The 16,654-nt window shown below is 34.3% G+C and overlaps 3 protein-coding genes across 3 annotated transcripts; 1 reads left to right on the top strand and 2 right to left on the bottom strand.

Moving 5' to 3' along the window:
- Positions 1 to 352: 352 nt before the first annotated feature.
- On the top strand, positions 353 to 3,690 carry LOC141712237 (ABC transporter G family member STR-like). The gene is made up of 4 exons (XM_074515088.1): positions 353 to 1,085; positions 1,200 to 1,379; positions 1,487 to 1,755; positions 1,833 to 3,690. The coding sequence occupies exons 1-4, from the start codon at positions 735 to 737 to the stop codon at positions 3,481 to 3,483; spliced, it is 2,451 nt and encodes an 816-aa protein (XP_074371189.1). The 5' UTR covers positions 353 to 734; the 3' UTR covers positions 3,484 to 3,690.
- An 816-nt stretch (positions 3,691 to 4,506) lies between these two features.
- Positions 4,507 to 6,543, bottom strand: LOC141712236 (uncharacterized). Its single transcript, XM_074515087.1, has 2 exons — positions 6,394 to 6,543; positions 4,507 to 5,760 (listed from the first exon to the last, which is right to left on the bottom strand). Exon 2 carries the CDS (start codon positions 5,727 to 5,729, stop codon positions 4,683 to 4,685), a length of 1,047 nt encoding a protein of 348 aa, XP_074371188.1. The 5' UTR covers positions 5,730 to 5,760; positions 6,394 to 6,543; the 3' UTR covers positions 4,507 to 4,682.
- Positions 6,544 to 6,967: 424 nt separating this feature from the next.
- LOC141712235 (phenylalanine--tRNA ligase beta subunit, cytoplasmic) lies at positions 6,968 to 15,634 on the bottom strand. Its single transcript, XM_074515086.1, has 19 exons — positions 15,478 to 15,634; positions 15,339 to 15,394; positions 15,101 to 15,198; positions 14,871 to 15,003; positions 14,662 to 14,777; positions 14,070 to 14,136; positions 13,852 to 13,893; positions 13,104 to 13,145; positions 12,859 to 12,935; positions 12,409 to 12,535; positions 12,154 to 12,321; positions 10,966 to 11,094; positions 10,705 to 10,806; positions 10,171 to 10,305; positions 9,364 to 9,438; positions 9,185 to 9,292; positions 7,858 to 7,956; positions 7,681 to 7,764; positions 6,968 to 7,252 (listed from the first exon to the last, which is right to left on the bottom strand). Exons 1-19 carry the CDS (start codon positions 15,533 to 15,535, stop codon positions 7,184 to 7,186), a joined length of 1,785 nt encoding a protein of 594 aa, XP_074371187.1. The 5' UTR covers positions 15,536 to 15,634; the 3' UTR covers positions 6,968 to 7,183.
- Positions 15,635 to 16,654: the final 1,020 nt, after the last annotated feature.

Genomic DNA, 16,654 nt, shown 5'->3' with positions numbered 1-16,654 from the left:
TTTCTTTGAAGCTAATAATAGTTGCAGAAACATCTTGTTTAGTATGGCTCAGGTATGCGTGTATTTCGCCATTCTCCAGACTACTTTTAAGTTTTAACGAAGCACTTAATTGCTAATTCAAGTTAATGTCAGCTGCCTTTAAACAAATTCAAAGGGTTAGTACATAATACCTTGTAAAAATTTGAAAATTGCTGTACTGGAGTTATTGCCCCAACACACATACAAAAGATCACTAAAATTGATATAGTCAACTCCATATTATTCATTTAGCAGGCTAACCCCAGATTATTCAAAATAGAAGAAACATTTGCTATGGGGTTGTTGGTACTGTTGTATTGAATGGTGGGTTTGATGTGAATGACATGTCATGCATTTGTTACTGTGTTTGTGGATTCAACCAGAATTTCGACTCCTGTGAGTTTGAGTTATTGTTTTTTTCTGTATATCCAAAATTTTATTATGCATTAGTTGTGAGTTGGGTTATTGTTTTTTCAGTTTATCCAAAATTCTGGCGATGAACCCAAAGCAGAGACAAGCAGAAGAAATTAAGTCCCTTCTCAGTGTTGCCGTCCAGGCAAAAAATTGTTTTCTCTGTTTCTTCACCCCCTCCTTTAAGACTTGTAATCATCTCATATTGTCTTTACTTAACGAAAGCCCCATCACTTCATTTAACTAAATGCATATATAGATTGAGTTCAAACACTCCAGCTAAGGGAGCAGTAGAGCATCTCAACATGGCAAAATTTGTTAGGACCAACACCAAAAGCCTGGAGAGTCTGCTAGACATGGACCAATCTAAGGTGAAGAAAAATTTAGTCAGAAACCAGTCTCGAAAGTTGATACCTGGGCAAGGACTTGAGTTCAACAACTTATCTTATAGTGTAGTAAAAAAGGTTAAGAAAGATGGTGTGTGGATCAACAAAGAGTCTTTCCTTCTCAACGATATTTCTGGACAGGCCTTGAGGGGGGAAGTTTTGGCAATTATGGGGCCTAGTGGAGCTGGAAAATCAACTTTTCTTGATGCTTTGGCTGGGAGGATTCATCAAGGGAGCCTCGAGGGATCTGTTAGAATTGATTCCAAACCGGTTAGTCTTTTTCTTCCTATGTAAATTGCGCATTTGTAGGTATATATATTACATCAAGATGTCCCAGAACATTGAGAGCGTATATATGATGTGTATATCCGTTGTCACTCACAGGTATCAACAAGCTACATGAAGATGATTTCATCCTATGTCATGCAAGATGACCAGCTCTTCGCTATGCTGACAGTCTATGAGACATTCATGTTTGCAGCAGAGGTCAGGCTTCCTCCTTCCATTTCCAGGTCTGAGAAGAAGGCGAGAGTCTATGAGCTTCTCGACCAACTTGGTTTAACGGTACATTTAAATCCTCCTACATTTAGAAGACAAAAATAGCAAGATGCCTACTTGTATAGCTCTGTACAATGTACTATATATTAATCAGTTCTTTTATATGTATGCAGAGTTCAGCACATACTTATATTGGAGATGAAGGAAGGAGAGGAGTGTCTGGTGGCGAGCGACGCAGGGTCTCTATAGGAATCGACATAATCCACAAGCCATCTTTGCTGTTCCTCGATGAACCAACTTCTGGTCTTGATTCTACAAGTGCTTTCAGTGTTGTAGACAAAGTGAAGGACATTGCTAGAAGCGGTAGCATTGTCCTCATGACAATCCACCAGCCTTCTTTCAGGATTCAAATGCTCCTAGACCGCATCACTGTCCTGGCTAGGTACCTATTTAAGTTCTGAATTTTTTCTTACTAAATTAGAAGTTATATACTAAACTAGGCACCATCTAACTGATCAGGGGAAGGCTTATATATATGGGTAGCCCAACTGCTCTTCCTGCTCATCTCTCGGGATTTGGAAGGCCAGTTCCGGAGAGTGAGAATAGCTTGGAGTATCTCCTTGACGTGATAAAAGAGTATGATGAATCAACTGTGGGGCTTGATCCACTTGTTTTATATCAATGTGATGGCATTAAACCTGATCAAGAGGCTAGAACTCCCGTTCAGAGGACACCAAAGACACCCAAAACACCACGAGGGAAGAACCATGGCCCCAAACACATCAGCCTACGTAGCCATCAATTCACTGCTGGTAAATCGACAACCAGAACAGAATCTGGAAGATCATTCAACTATGATGATGATGATGACGACGATGATGATTTTGACAATTCCCTGGAACGCAGCAAAACTGTTAATAGAACTATTAAAACACCAATGCATATACAAAGTAGTGGCGTCTATAATCCACGTTTAGCTTCTCAGTTCTATACAGATTTCTCGGTCTGGATCTACCACGGAGTCAAGGGAACCCCTCGTCGTCAGCCATCATGGACCCCGGCAAGAACTCCGGGGAGAACACCTGGAATAACACCTGTTTCCGGTGCAAGAAGTCATATGTCCAGCAGATATTCAACACCTCAACAAACTCGTACCCAATCTCAGGTCCCCGTAGTTTTCAGCCCATCAACAGCAGAACCTTACTCAGTTTCTTATGACCAATTTGACATGCAAGTGCTTGACGAACCTGCAAATCACGGGCCTAAGTTTGCAAACCCATGGCTCCGTGAGGTAGCAGTCCTCTCATGGCGCACAGTACTTAATGTGGTTCGAACTCCTGAACTTTTTCTCTCCCGGGAGATTGTTCTGGCTGTCATGGGCCTCGTTCTTGCCTCCCTATTTAAAAACTTGCATGATTTGGATTTCAAAACTATCAACCGCCTTCTTAACTTTTACATCTTTGCAGTATGCCTAGTCTTCTTTTCTTCAAATGATGCAGTCCCTACATTTATACAAGAAAGATTCATCTTTATTCGAGAAACTTCCCATAATTCCTATCGAGCTTCTTCCTATGTCGTCTCTTCCCTCATTGTTTACCTCCCATTTTTTGCTGTTCAGGCATTTACATTTGCAGCAATCACACAGTTCATACTTGATCTACGCAGCAATCTTCTTAGATTCTGGATAATACTTTTCTCATCGCTCATCACAACCAACGCATATGTGATGCTTGTTAGCGCTCTGGTTCCAAGTTACATCACAGGATATGCAGTTGTCATTGCCACCACTGCTCTCTTCTTCTTGACCTGTGGATTCTTCTTGAAGGTGACTCACATTCCCATGTACTGGAGGTGGCTGCATTACGTATCTGCAATCACATATCCGTTTGAGGCATTGCTGATCAACGAATTTAAAAACGAGAACTGTTACAATGGTGATGCAGCAGATCTCTCACCTGGGCCTTTAGGAGAGGTGAATATCAGCTCACAGCACAAAACCTCGGGAATATTTCAGGACTGTGCATTGATAGGAGAAGATGTTCTCTTCTCCATGGGTATTACAAAAGAGGACATCTGGTATGATATCGGCATCTTGCTGGCGTGGGGTGTACTTTACCGCCTCCTTTTCTATGTCGTCCTCAGATTCTACTCTAAGAATGTTAGAAAATGAAGTTTATGTGTTCTGTACACTATAAATCAAGTACTCATTCCCTGAATTTTGTTATCAAATAATAACCCGGTCAATGATAATAACATTCTGTTTCAAAGCTAGCGTAAATCATTGCAAAATACGTGCCAAATTAAATTGGGAAGGGGTAATTCTGATAGGAAAGAACATGTGTGCCTTGCTTCAAAGCTTGCTTAAAGCCTCTAAACTACATCTTACACAGTAAATTAGAGGAAGAAAACCATCATTCAAGCTAGCACACAACATCTCCTCCGTAGCCATATAATAGCAGAAACTAGGATCTATATACTTGGATGTTGCTAATAATGTGAAATGCGCTATCATGAAAAAGTTAGACAGTCTGTTTGGTATTTGATGACCCAAGCAAGTTTATATTGTTCAAGAATCGACTGTTATGATGAATTTTTTTTTTAAAAAAAAAAACTTGAAATGCAGATAATGATATTACCTACTACCTGGTATGTCACAGACCTAATTACTGCTACTAGTGGGGAGGTTATTTCCCTCTACACTACGAATTAAAAAACAAATAGAAAAATTATATAAATATTTCTTAGGATTAGAGAGGGTTCTAAAAGTTTTGAGAACCTGCAAGAAATTATCACAGAACAAAAGATGAGGTTTATCTTCATTCAACTCTATATCAAATTTTACATGGACTTGTGAGCATCATCCAAATCGATATCCAATTCTACATCATCGTCATCATCTACTTTATGTTCATCATAGATCAAGTTATTAGTTGATCGCCATCTGCATTAACTTCAGAATTATGCGTACAACATGTAATTGCCAGAACTTGGAACTAATATCTTAAACATTTAATCTTTCTTGACTTGTAATCGTGGAATCGTGGTAATTTTTTATCTGTTTATCAATATGTAGCTTTCCAAAATATTTTGACATGCATGTGTTTCTTTTATTATTTTTTTGCTAGTCATCTTGCAATAAATTGATCAATAAACAGTAACACAGTTTCATGACTAAGCTTTCCAATATAAGAGCTAACACTGAACAGGCAATTCATAAAGAACATTAAAGAAACAGGAAACCTAATTCTCCAAGTTTTACCATGTCAAAAGCTTACTGTTTATCATAAAAAACAGTAACAAAAGAATGCGAAATTAAAAGCTGGCTATTCCATTAGGAATTTCCGACCTTAGGTTTTTGGAGGGAGAGCTTCAACGAGGTTTTCTTCCATGGAAGACTTCGTTGAAACAATCACGGCAGAGCAAATCTTGATTGATATATATTGCTGGGCAGTAATACTGATTCTTGCATTCATGGCACGCAGACAGAAAACTTGCATACGGTTTTGTCTCTATAGGTGGATTAGGCACACCGTTCGGTTTCTGAGAAGCAAACGGAGCCTTTCGTGGTTTCTGTTTCTGATATGAACTAGGCTTTGTAGTTGGCTTCTGCTTAGGAGATGGAGAAAAAGTGGATGATTTTTCTTCGTGGGATGAAACAGGAGGAGCAGGACGTCGATTATGTTTATGAGACGGAGGAGGAACTGTGTTGGGTTTATATTCATGAGGGGGAACAGATGCATTAGCTGGTTTTTGTTTGTTAGATGAGGGGGGGACTGCACTTTGTTGATTTCTAAAAGGTGAAGGAACATTTGGTGGTTTCGGAGAATCATTAAAAGCTGTTTTCTTTTTGTGAAAATTCCCATGAACAGAACTACTTTTATCCTCTGGAATTTTTTTATCTGAACCTTCCTTAAAATTGTGAAAACCATTCTGCGCTGGTGCTGGTGCTGGTGCTGGTGCGGGTGCTGGTGCTGGTGTTGTTGAAGCGCATTGAGATTGAACATTATGCTGGCACCTGTGAAGACTTGTGATTCTATCGTAAGCTGACCTTTTGGTTTTATCGGATAACAACTCCCAAGCTTCTGTTACAAGGAGAAAAGCCCCATTAGCTCCATTTGCTTTGTTCTTATCAGGATGGAGCATGAGAACCAACTTCCTGTACTTTTTCCTTATAACATCTTCAGTATCCAGTGGGTTTACACCAAGTACCCCATACCAATCTACTTCCCCGTTAATTTTGTTATCTGCGTACACAAACACATCAATCATTGCCAACAATTGTGAAATTCCATCAATACGGGGGTACAGACTCCGTGCCTTGGCTGCAAATTTTTTAGCCCCCGCAAAATCTTTTACCAAAAACTTCTTCTCCGCGATTTCTTTAGCCCTTTCAGCTTCATCCTTATTGCACTCCATCGACTCTGGTCAACTTCGTCAAGAAATTTACCTAAAAGCATCAATTCACCATTAGAGCTAAAAAAGGATATTACTTGCAGAATTATCTACAAGTTCTCATATTATTGATTAATAAATAGCCCTGCCACAATTGATGAAAACCTTAATTGTTCACATACATTTCACTAGTTGCTTCAGCAAGAAAAAATAGTTGTGAAACGCGGAATGAGCAAATCTAAAAAAAAAAAAAAAAATCTGCCAAAAACTAGTGCAAGAAAATGCCTGTGCAGTAGAGGGGACAAAGACAATTAAAGGCGACATTTTATAAGTGAAAAGCACAAAAAACAGAATGAAGCGGCAAGAGCTTCCCAGATTATGAACACAAAGGTAAATTAGTCGAAAAGAAAGCAGTGGAGGACAAGATGAATATGTGTGATGACAAATAAACATAATTCAAACTGAACATTAAAAGTGTGTATAATAATTTACAGATAACACATAGCATATGTGTAAAAAAACATAGCAAAAGGACATACGCATATCTTAAGCAAATCAAATGTGAATCGGTTGACAACTACATGAACCAAGAAACAAATAACTGTATGATTGCATTAATATATGTACAGATATAAATTTAGATTATTACAAAGTATTAACTAGTAAGAAAAAAGAATAGAGATATTACCAGAAAGGAGTGTGTATCTGTATATGATGTGTTTGTGTTTTGTACATGAGATGAAATTATTGGTTTTTGGTTCTTGGAAAACCCCAAATTAGGGATGACAGGAAGCCGTTAATTTGAAATACTAGCCCCCCTTTCCCTATTCCATTTTTCAAATTTTCAAACTCCCTCGTTTTTCGGAATTCATCTTTATTCTACTCATTTTGTCATCTACTCTTAATCTCTAATTATCTACCTTTCTTATAGAATTTAATAAATATTTTGTTTTACTTTTTACGTCAGTAATATATCAAATATGCGATCTGATTATATACCAAACAAAACTATTTCAAGAAGGAAAGTTAAGTAATCTTGACGATTAATCAACAATTTTTCATTTTTGAATTTTCTTCAACAAATTACCACAATTTTATAGAAATAAAACTTGAAAGTTTATTAAAATTAGGTCAATAAAAGGTCAAATTGAGATGTAATAGACAATAACATTTAAACCAATTGTTCATCTCACATTTATATGTACACCTCCGCTTCAAATTACTTGTCCATTTCAATTTTTAATGTAAGTTTCATATTTCAATTAATATGAAAGCTAGTTAAACATAAACTTGTATCCAACTGATTGTATACAATGTTACAATTTAATTTTACAAAATTATATTTAACGGAAAACAAATCTATTTTTACACCAAAGTTGACTATGGTTCAATTAGTCTATGTGCTCAAATCGGACGAGGCAAACTTTACCCAGTGCTTAAATGCTAGGAGAGCATAAACAGTTTGTAGACCCCATTATCTACAAGAAGTGCTCTATACAAATTTCCAGGAAGGAGCATGGATCAGGAATATCAAAATTGCATAGGACCTGAAAAACAATTCGAAAAAAATCAGTCAAACAATATTTTGTCCTTACAGTTGTTCAAATACAAATTTCGCATGACAATTTCAAATCATTGGACAGGGCTAGAAAGTATACTATAAAAGCATGCCGAAAAATCTCCATCATATAGAAGCATGTATGGTACAATTGTTTTTCCAAGAGTGAATAGACTAACCTATTGTCAATATTTCTAGTGAAACAAATTTATAGAATATAGATCACACAACATGAAATTGGCATACAAGTATATATTTTATATTCCTATTATCTTATTTTCTTTAATACTCTTCGTCAAAATGTTGATTACTGGTGTATATATTCCAGCAAAACAAAACCAAAACATATATATAACCTACTCATCTATTATATCAGCAATCATATACAGTCCTACATTTGAAACAACTTTTAAGTACCTCTGGGTGTACGATGCCGAAAGTTCCAATATGCTTCCCTTTGTAGATTATACTGGCTTGTCTACCGGATAGAAATTCAGGTTCCTTTGCATATATCAAGTAGTCATAAGATGATAAGTAAAATATTTTTTAACTTTTATACAACATTTGAAAGATAAATATGTAAATGCAGCTTACAAATGAGGATTTTATATAATAGCCTGTTGTATCCTTTTTAGGATCAACGAATGGTGTTCCAGTTACTTCCATAATTCTATCCAGTAGGCCATGAATTAGCTGATTAGCATAACACAAAAGATCAATAGGTTAGGTAACAGTGGGAAAAACTAAAATTCGGCTTACAGACCGTGTGTGTCAGGAAAGTAACTATGAAGTTGCGTAGAAAAAGCAAAGATGTGCAATATAAACCTCATCTCCTATTATACAGAATTAATTAAAACAAAATTTTCGAGAACTAAAATCCAACATACTGTATTTGCGTAGTGTCTAAATTAAGAGAGGAAGATGCCAATACATTTGCATACACATACAAGTAATCATATATTTCATATTCATCTTCTATATCTGCTCAATGGGGATGAAAATTGATTCGCAGCAGATACAGAGACGTCCATATGAACATTGAGCTACCCTTGAGGGTGGCAGGTCAAAGGGAAGGATACATCATCTCTGATAATCAACACCTCTATACTATATATTATTATAATCCAACATGGGCATAATCCGCAGTCGGCCAGATACGTCATTCAATCCCATTAATAACATACTGTATTAAAATCTAATATTTAAGGTATTAGTTATCTCTAGAAGTAAGGTTCAGGGTTCGAATCTCACCAACTAGTCAACTACACATTAAATTTTATTTTTAATAATAATTCTAAGCTACTTCATAATATGTATGGGTAAAATATAATATTTATATTATTAGCTCTAAAGATACTAAAAGATTATTAAAGTTTTATATATCATCAGTAACATATAAAATTTAATATTTTATATTATTGGAACTATAAAATATTAACAAATATATTAATATATACACACAGCTACATATAAACAGTACATAGATAATTTAAGGGATCAATAATACGTAGTTCATTCCAAAATATAGTGGGTTTCGCACAATAGGCTAACGTTAATATTGTCATGCCTCTTTACTTGGGCACTTCAATTGGGCTGAGGGAACAATTAAAATTAGATGTGTTCCCAGTAAATAGAAAAAAAAACCACCACCTTGAGAGTCAAAGAAGATATTAAGAGATGTAGGCATGTAGATGCCTGTAGGCTATTTGAGTTCAGGTTGAATCCTAACAAATTTAAGTTTGGTTAATATATGATCAAAGATAAAGTATCATCAACTGAAAAACATGTAAAATACGTAGCTTCTAATTAACAAGAGACTGCTAAAACCAAATCAATTGAGAAGAAGAATGGCCATATTTCCCCAGTCTAAAGTTCTAAACTATTCGCCAAGTAAACTATATAGTAGCCAGTGAATTTCTACCTCAAATCCTGAGGTGGCACCACAATACAGAGCTGCAAGTTGACGGCGATTTGTGGCACCAACATCCTTTGATTCATCCCGAACTGCTATATCCCCCACTTCGAATATCTATGATTCAGATCAAAGACATTTACTAAACCATTGAGAAGGAGATAATTTTCTATGAAGAGTAAACACACCTTTATAGGCTTAGGATGGTCTTTGTTTTGTCCAACAATTTTCAGTAAGCCAGGCATCAAAGTAGTTCGGACAGCCTAAAGCAAACATCCAATTAAAACCATATATACTTGATTGTTAATAAAAATGCTGAGCTACGTAATTAATTGCAATCTAAAATTTCACTACTAAAGATCATGAATAAAAGCCACCTCTCTTTGGTCTCCTTCATGAACAATATGAATTATGAACTACAAACTCCAAACTGAAGAGTAAATTGAAAGTGTGATATCGGTGCCAACATTGATCATGTAATAAATTATGAAGCTAAACAATTTCAAATACAGTCAAATTCTTGGAGTGAATATGCATGAGCTCCTGAAAGAAACCAGACTTAAAGATCCAGCACATTTTATGATGAAGTTGTAATGGTGGCTTGATTTAAGGAAATGAAGAACACAGGGAGGCCCAAGACTGCCAAGATCAAGGGCTATCCACGGTCTCCATTCAGGTACTTTTGGAACAAAAGATATACATTTATCTATATATACAACACGCTTTAGGGAAAATTAACCATTATTACATTATAAATCAATTACCTATGTCAAAAGAAATCGATCAGGTATATCATGGACTTCTATGGTTATTGCTGGTTATAGGTAAATATTTTATGTTGAGTACGTAAATATGCCTATTCTGCAGTCGTAACCAGGGGGTTTTAAAGGATAGATAATAGATTCATAAGCATAATAAAGTACATAGTTGCTAACAATATGACAACCAACAGAAAACATACTAACATTATTATAATTTACTTAAATATAACCAACCTCAAAATCCGAAGAGCGAGGATTCCCAATTTCCACTGCAGTTGATTTGTCATCTTTACGGTTTAGCATTGCAAAATTCTCTTTGTAAGAGCACAATATAAATGTCAATACCTCTGTATAACCACTCATCGCAATCTAAAAGAACAAAAGAAAGTAAAAGTCAACCAACACTGCGAACCATGACACTATGGCATATAACATTAAATGCAGAGGTAGCATATATCTCTCAATAGTAAATCTTCACTAAAATGTCATGTCAGCTAAACGAATTAATGAACCCTTGCCAAAATTCCGACATCCAGGCAAAATGCAAATTGTATAACCATACTTCTATTACAAAAAAGGAGAGCATAAGCTAGTGCTTTAGGTTTTTAAACAACGCAAATAGCCATCCATTTAACATTGAAACAAATAAAGCAAGGTAATAAAAAAACTTATCTACAGAGAACATTCCAAAAACCTCCATCAAACTGCAATACTTCGTAGTTCAAATCATAGGCATAAAGTTAAATTTGATGTATGAATGAAAATTACCTCTGCTCTAATAAGGTCACTGAACTGATTGAGGGGCAAAGGCTTCAATGATGGGAGATTCCGTCTGGGAATTTCATTGAAACCATAAGCAATGGCAACATCCTTGAGAAAGAGATCTATTAGTAACGTGCTATCAATATTTAGTACATCGTACTATGAGCCCTACCTAGCATTAAAATTCTACTTACATCCATACATAACATACATATATATATATCATTCATATATATATATAATTTAACATGTTAATCAGCCTAATACCTCTGCAACATCACAGGAATGAAGCACATCACTTCTTGTTGGTGGAACCGATACATTAAAAGTGTGATCTCCATTTGGCAAGGCATGTGATTCAGCATGTAACTGCATTTTATTTAACAAACCAGCAACCTGAAATATAGAAAAAATAAAGAGTTTCAAAGGCTTTTAATCTAATTACTGAAACAAGATTAGAACAAAGATCAAACAACAAAAATAAAAAATATATATACACACAACAACAAAAATTTTAAAAAAAATATATACACACACACATATACCAAAAGGGGCCACCAACCTACTGAATAATTTTTCAGAAGGGGATGCCACGGTAAAAATTCAGGCGCCGACAATCATCGAATATCATGTATTATGTTTCGATTAATGCCTCGTCGTACCCACCCCCGCGTATCATACAATTTTTTTTATCAAGAAAGTGGTTTAAGAAGGATTTATCTATCAAACACTTAATCTTTTTAAAATTAAATTAATAAAACAATAAGTTTCTAAAACTAAGCTGTCAAGCAATCACATTGTACTAGAAATCAATAAATCAATAAATTAATTTAAAGATTGGACTCTTTCTCAAAACCATATAATGGCACTGCGCCAGACATGTTCTACAAAAAAAAATGGCCAAAAACTTCTAAAAGGAAGTTATTAGTTTTTAAAGTGATTAAAATGTATCTGCATATTTTAGCTGTTAACTTAAACAACCACAATTAATACTTCCACAGGTGAAATTCCTAGCTTCTTTATAATATTCTTCTAATGCAACCCCCAGTCTCAATATTTGATTGACGTTTGTAGCAAATCTCTCTCGTATCATTCTTTAAATAATTAGATACAAACTCTCTTCTTCCTCTGAATTTAGAATTCTGCTTATTTTATCGCAGTCTTGGCAATTTTGCTTTTCCTTTCAACCACAAATTCCGAGTTGAGCTCTTCTCAACATACAAATCCAAAAACTTTGGAAAACTATAGTACATCAGAAAAAGGCAAAAATCAATTCAAGCAAATACAATTCCGGTAGTAGCTCTATGTCTTTTGTTTTTCAGATGTCATAAAATTTCAGAAAGCAAGTTTGAAATTTCTTGTATGTTTGCCTCAAACAGCAAACATTCATACAACAGAAAAAAACTTAATAAAGTGTTTAGCATGTTAAATTATTGGACAGATAGAATAAAATACCTTGTTGGCCTCCAATGAGACTCCCAATACGCGAGTGATGTACGATAGCGACACTTCCATATTGTATGACGAAAGATCAGGATAAATATGTGATGTTTCATCAGGATAAATTACTTCAACTGGTTCAGCCTCGAATTTTTTATCACAGTACACAGAAAACATGGTCACCTACAAAATTATAAAGAACAAGAGTTATCTAGCAGTGTGTGAAGGTTATAAACAACCAACATATAGTACAACCTGTTATGATCCTACCATTGTGTTCAGAACAATTTTGGCCTTTGTTAAATCAGTAGCTGTGCACTCAATGAAAACATTCTTGGTCTTTAACGTAATGGCTGAATGTGCACCATTTATTATCGGTGGCAAAGAGAGCACAGTTCTGGAACAAATATCAAAATTATCTCAATATAAAATACACCTTCAAATTTAATAATAGTGAACTTTAATTTATATAATCCAGTGCGCACAGCTTAAAACAATGTCATTGGTGGAGAGCAGAGATAGATCAACAGGTGCCCACTTAAAATGTATAAGCTTGGTAAGAGGGGGGGTGCATGAAATTGTAACTAACAAACCACTGAAAACCGAATCTATTCGCCAAAAAATTTAAAAGCATATATACCATATGAACTCAGTGTAAGCAAAGCTAAGAACCCTTCTAAAAGAAGAAGAAGAAGCATATGAATCGAACTACACAAATACCTCTTACGGTCATAAATGACAGGGAACACTGGTGATTCTGCAATTATATGCAAGAACTTTTTCAACTTCAAGTCTGACTGACAAATCGAAAACAAAAGAATATTAACACATGCTTGTACAGTCCAGAAACATAACAAACAAAAAACATAAAAATTAAGGTAATGTACATCAGAAATATAATTATAGCATGATAAAATTTTAAACTACTCAGGGTCCAAAATAAAATAACACAAGTAATAGCTTACTTCATAAAACTTCATTAGCTCATTTGCTCTGAAGCTTTTCTCCTGCAATCAAACATAATATTAATAATCATTAATCCATTATTTTAGCAAACCATCTAAAATTATGCAGGGACTATGAAGACACAATCTAAAGACAACTGAGAAATTAAAGAACAAAAACATTATTGCCAACTATCATTTATAACAAGAAGTTAGTTGACATGACTAGGCACATATTACTTTAGGATCTCTTGTTCACGGTTGGATATTACCTTTGCTAGTGCATTAATTTAGCGCAAGCATGAAGTATGTAGATGCATGAATTGGATAACAGAACCGTATCATTTCTATTCATCACTGTATTTTATGGTTTTTTCATCTCCTTTGCTTAATTTAAGTATTTATATGTATTTGTAGTCGAACACTCTAACTTATCAACATAAATATACCACTCGTTATAAACCACCACCACAGTACGAAAACAACTCCAAACAAGAAGTTACTCGACATGGTCACGGATTGTGAAACTTATTTCTAAACAGCAATGCAAATTTGTTAAAACTAAATGCTAGGCATAGGATTTATTGGGTGGTTTTGCAGTTAGATTCATAATGCTAATTACATGGAGGATGCTTGGGCTTGTACAAAAAGTTGTTATCAGAGTCACAGCCAAGAAAGTACCCAAAGATATACAACTAGTCTAATGATAACAAAAAACGTCAATATTAAAAACACTACAAAATACTTGGCATAGTATTAAACAGATTACCTGTTTCAGTGGGACAAAGTTTATATCTGTAGGTGATAAAGCCTAAGAAAAAAAAACAGAACATATATTAGAATACAGAATATGTAATAATCATTTATCATACAGAAACTTTGATGAAACATAAAAGGCCAAAACATGCTTTGGAATCTACAAAGATTAACAAACTCTGATTCGCCAAATAATAGCTGCTTTAACAAAAGAAAAAGTGCAATACTTACCTCATATGTGAAAGGCCCTTCTATTGTATCCAAGTCATGTGTACCAATAGCAACAAGGGTTCTCCGCCTAGGAAATGAAATCCAAACAAAAAATCAATGCAGGAATCATGGAACGTTAGCATTATCACTTGCTAAGATGCAAATGAGCTTGCTTTACCCAATTCTTAATATATTGATTTCAATAACTCAGTTCTCTTCTAGTGACCGACACAGATTTACTTAATTTAAGCAAAAGAAGTATGGAAATAACTAGCACAACACAATGTAAAGGACAATAGAATTATAGACCCGAATAAAATTTGTAATACATATCCATCAATTTGAATCACGGGTAATTCTTATATTTGATCACATAGACAGCCTTCTTTGAAATATATCTATTTCAATACCTATGCAACTACGCTATTTGCAAATGATCCAACAGACACAATACATGTGATTATATTCCTTTAACAATACTAACACACTGTTGATCATATTACTGAATTGAGTTTCCAAGTTTAACATGATGAAATCTCACAAGAATCAGTCTCTTAAAACCAGATAAAATCATCAGGTCAACCCACATTTGAGTGTAAAAACTATGCCTTACCGACAAATGTTCTGGTGAAGCCTATCCTGAAGATCGATAAAGCTGTTATATCTTGCTTCGTCAAATGTTATATCTCTCAAAACAGCACATACAATATATGGGCGGATTTTAGCAGTCTACAATAACAAAAACATTAACTAGTGAGCAAAATTCATATTTCACAAAAGATATTATAATAAAGGTATATTCCCCATTTTAACAAAACAAACCTCTGGTTTGACGTGCATTTTAAGCATGGATTCCTTACGTATAGGCTCACTAACCCTGTACACAGGTATCGGATCAAGTCCGATAAATATCCGAAGAGACTGCACAATTCCCTCGAGACAAAGCAAATCATATCTGCACACCAATTCGAAAAATAAAAACATAATCACACCGCCTAATCACAAGTTCCACATTCAATCCAATCGTATTTCCTCAAAATCAATTTAATTACCTATTTGCCGGAATATCAATTTTGTAAATCACCTCTTCATTATCCGCTACTTCGCCATCTATATGTTTTTCTTTTCTTATAATCGCCTTCTCCGTCGTCTACACACACACACATCACATAATTAACAAACCTATACTTACAACCAACATAACATATAAATTCAACATCCTCGACAAACCTATACATACAAGTAACACAACATATACATACAAGATCTGAAGTAATCATAAATACTAACCACATCATCTAGCTCTATACCGAACTCGAAGCACAAATTATCGAACTCTTCTTCTGCTGAAAATCAAAAAATTAAATAAATTAAACTTCAATTTAATAATAAATGTGTTTTAATTGAAAAATGTAAGTAATAGTAGTACTGTAAGTTCGTCCGAGAGCTTCGAATAAGCGGTCTCTCCCAACGCTAACAGTCGGCATTGCGGCACAGATTTCGAGGGAGATAAAGCTAGGGTTTATGCGTATTTGTGTATATTCACCAAGAGCTTTGTTACTGCGATGACCAATGTTTTTGAGTTTCTAGGTTTATTTATCTTGTAACATTTTCTCCATTGACTTTTTCCAATTTCAAATTTTGAGAAAACTATAAAAAATGTATGTAATTTTGATAAAAATAACATTACAATATTATAGGATACAAGTTTATAAATCTATATATTATCTATCATTACTTCTATACTATAATATACTAATATTAGTTTATAAATTGTGCAATACACAGTTATTTTTATCATTATATATTATAAATTCTAATTTTAATATGTTGCTCAGATGATTTGAACCTTTGTTTCTCACTCTTATATCTCTTAAGTAATACTAATTTTTAAGACTAAATCTAACAGATCTCGTCAATTTAATTTGACGGCTCTGGATTAAGTGATCAGGACCAACAATCAAACTTTCAATATTTCATCTTTAATATAATAGTATATATATCTATATTATACTATTATAAGGAGAACATCTTCTATTTGGTAGTTGGTGGTAGATATAAAGACAGATAGATGGAAACTGTTGGATGTAATAATAAAATAATATTATATTAATATTTAAATTGTTTTCATAGGTTCAGGGTTCGAATGGCGTCAACAGTGTAATATATTTAAACTTTTATATTCTTTAATTTTAACAATTTCTACATGTTCAGGGTCCGAGTCCTGTAAACAACATATTATATATTATATTATTTATTTTCAGTCAACACTCAAATTATCATAAAACATATATTGTTATAACTATATGTTCATCAATTTATTTTTCAACTAATGAAAATCTATATCAATATATTAATAATTTTAAGATAAAATATATTATTAAAAATTATTGGAGTGTTAGAAGCAATTTATGCATCGCACGGGTTATAGGCTAGTATATATAATAACCCGAATGGGGTATATTTGGATATCTCTTTTTTTGGTTGGTTTGGTTATCCCCATTTATAACCGCTGGATCTTTTTTAATCAACTGATCAGGGTCATTAGATCCAAATACTAAAATAATATACACTACTCAAGTTTCTATGTTCGAATCCCACCAACA

Source organism: Apium graveolens, chromosome 3, assembly GCF_009905375.1.
Source record: "Apium graveolens cultivar Ventura chromosome 3, ASM990537v1, whole genome shotgun sequence".
In the NCBI taxonomy this organism is placed as follows: Eukaryota; Viridiplantae; Streptophyta; class Magnoliopsida; order Apiales; family Apiaceae; genus Apium; species Apium graveolens.
Note: the sequence above shows the minus strand (reverse complement) of the source record. Positions and strands in the feature narration are given on the sequence as shown.

Coding starts and splice junctions, on each gene's coding strand:
- LOC141712237 (XM_074515088.1), top strand. CDS start 735: ATGGCAAAATTTGTTAGGACCAACACCAAAAGCCTGGAGAGTCTGCTA. Junction 1,086..1,199: donor TTAGAATTGATTCCAAACCG/GTTAGTCTTTTT, acceptor TGTCACTCACAG/GTATCAACAAGCTACATGAA. Junction 1,756..1,832: donor CGCATCACTGTCCTGGCTAG/GTACCTATTTAA, acceptor CTAACTGATCAG/GGGAAGGCTTATATATATGG.
- LOC141712236 (XM_074515087.1), bottom strand. CDS start 5,729: ATGGAGTGCAATAAGGATGAAGCTGAAAGGGCTAAAGAAATCGCGGAG.
- LOC141712235 (XM_074515086.1), bottom strand. CDS start 15,535: ATGCCGACTGTTAGCGTTGGGAGAGACCGCTTATTCGAAGCTCTCGGA. Junction 13,146..13,851: donor ACTTTGTCCCACTGAAACAG/GTAATCTGTTTA, acceptor GTTTGATTGCAG/GAGAAAAGCTTCAGAGCAAA. Junction 7,253..7,680: donor TCGGCATCGTACACCCAGAG/GTACTTAAAAGT, acceptor ATTGTTTTTCAG/GTCCTATGCAATTTTGATAT.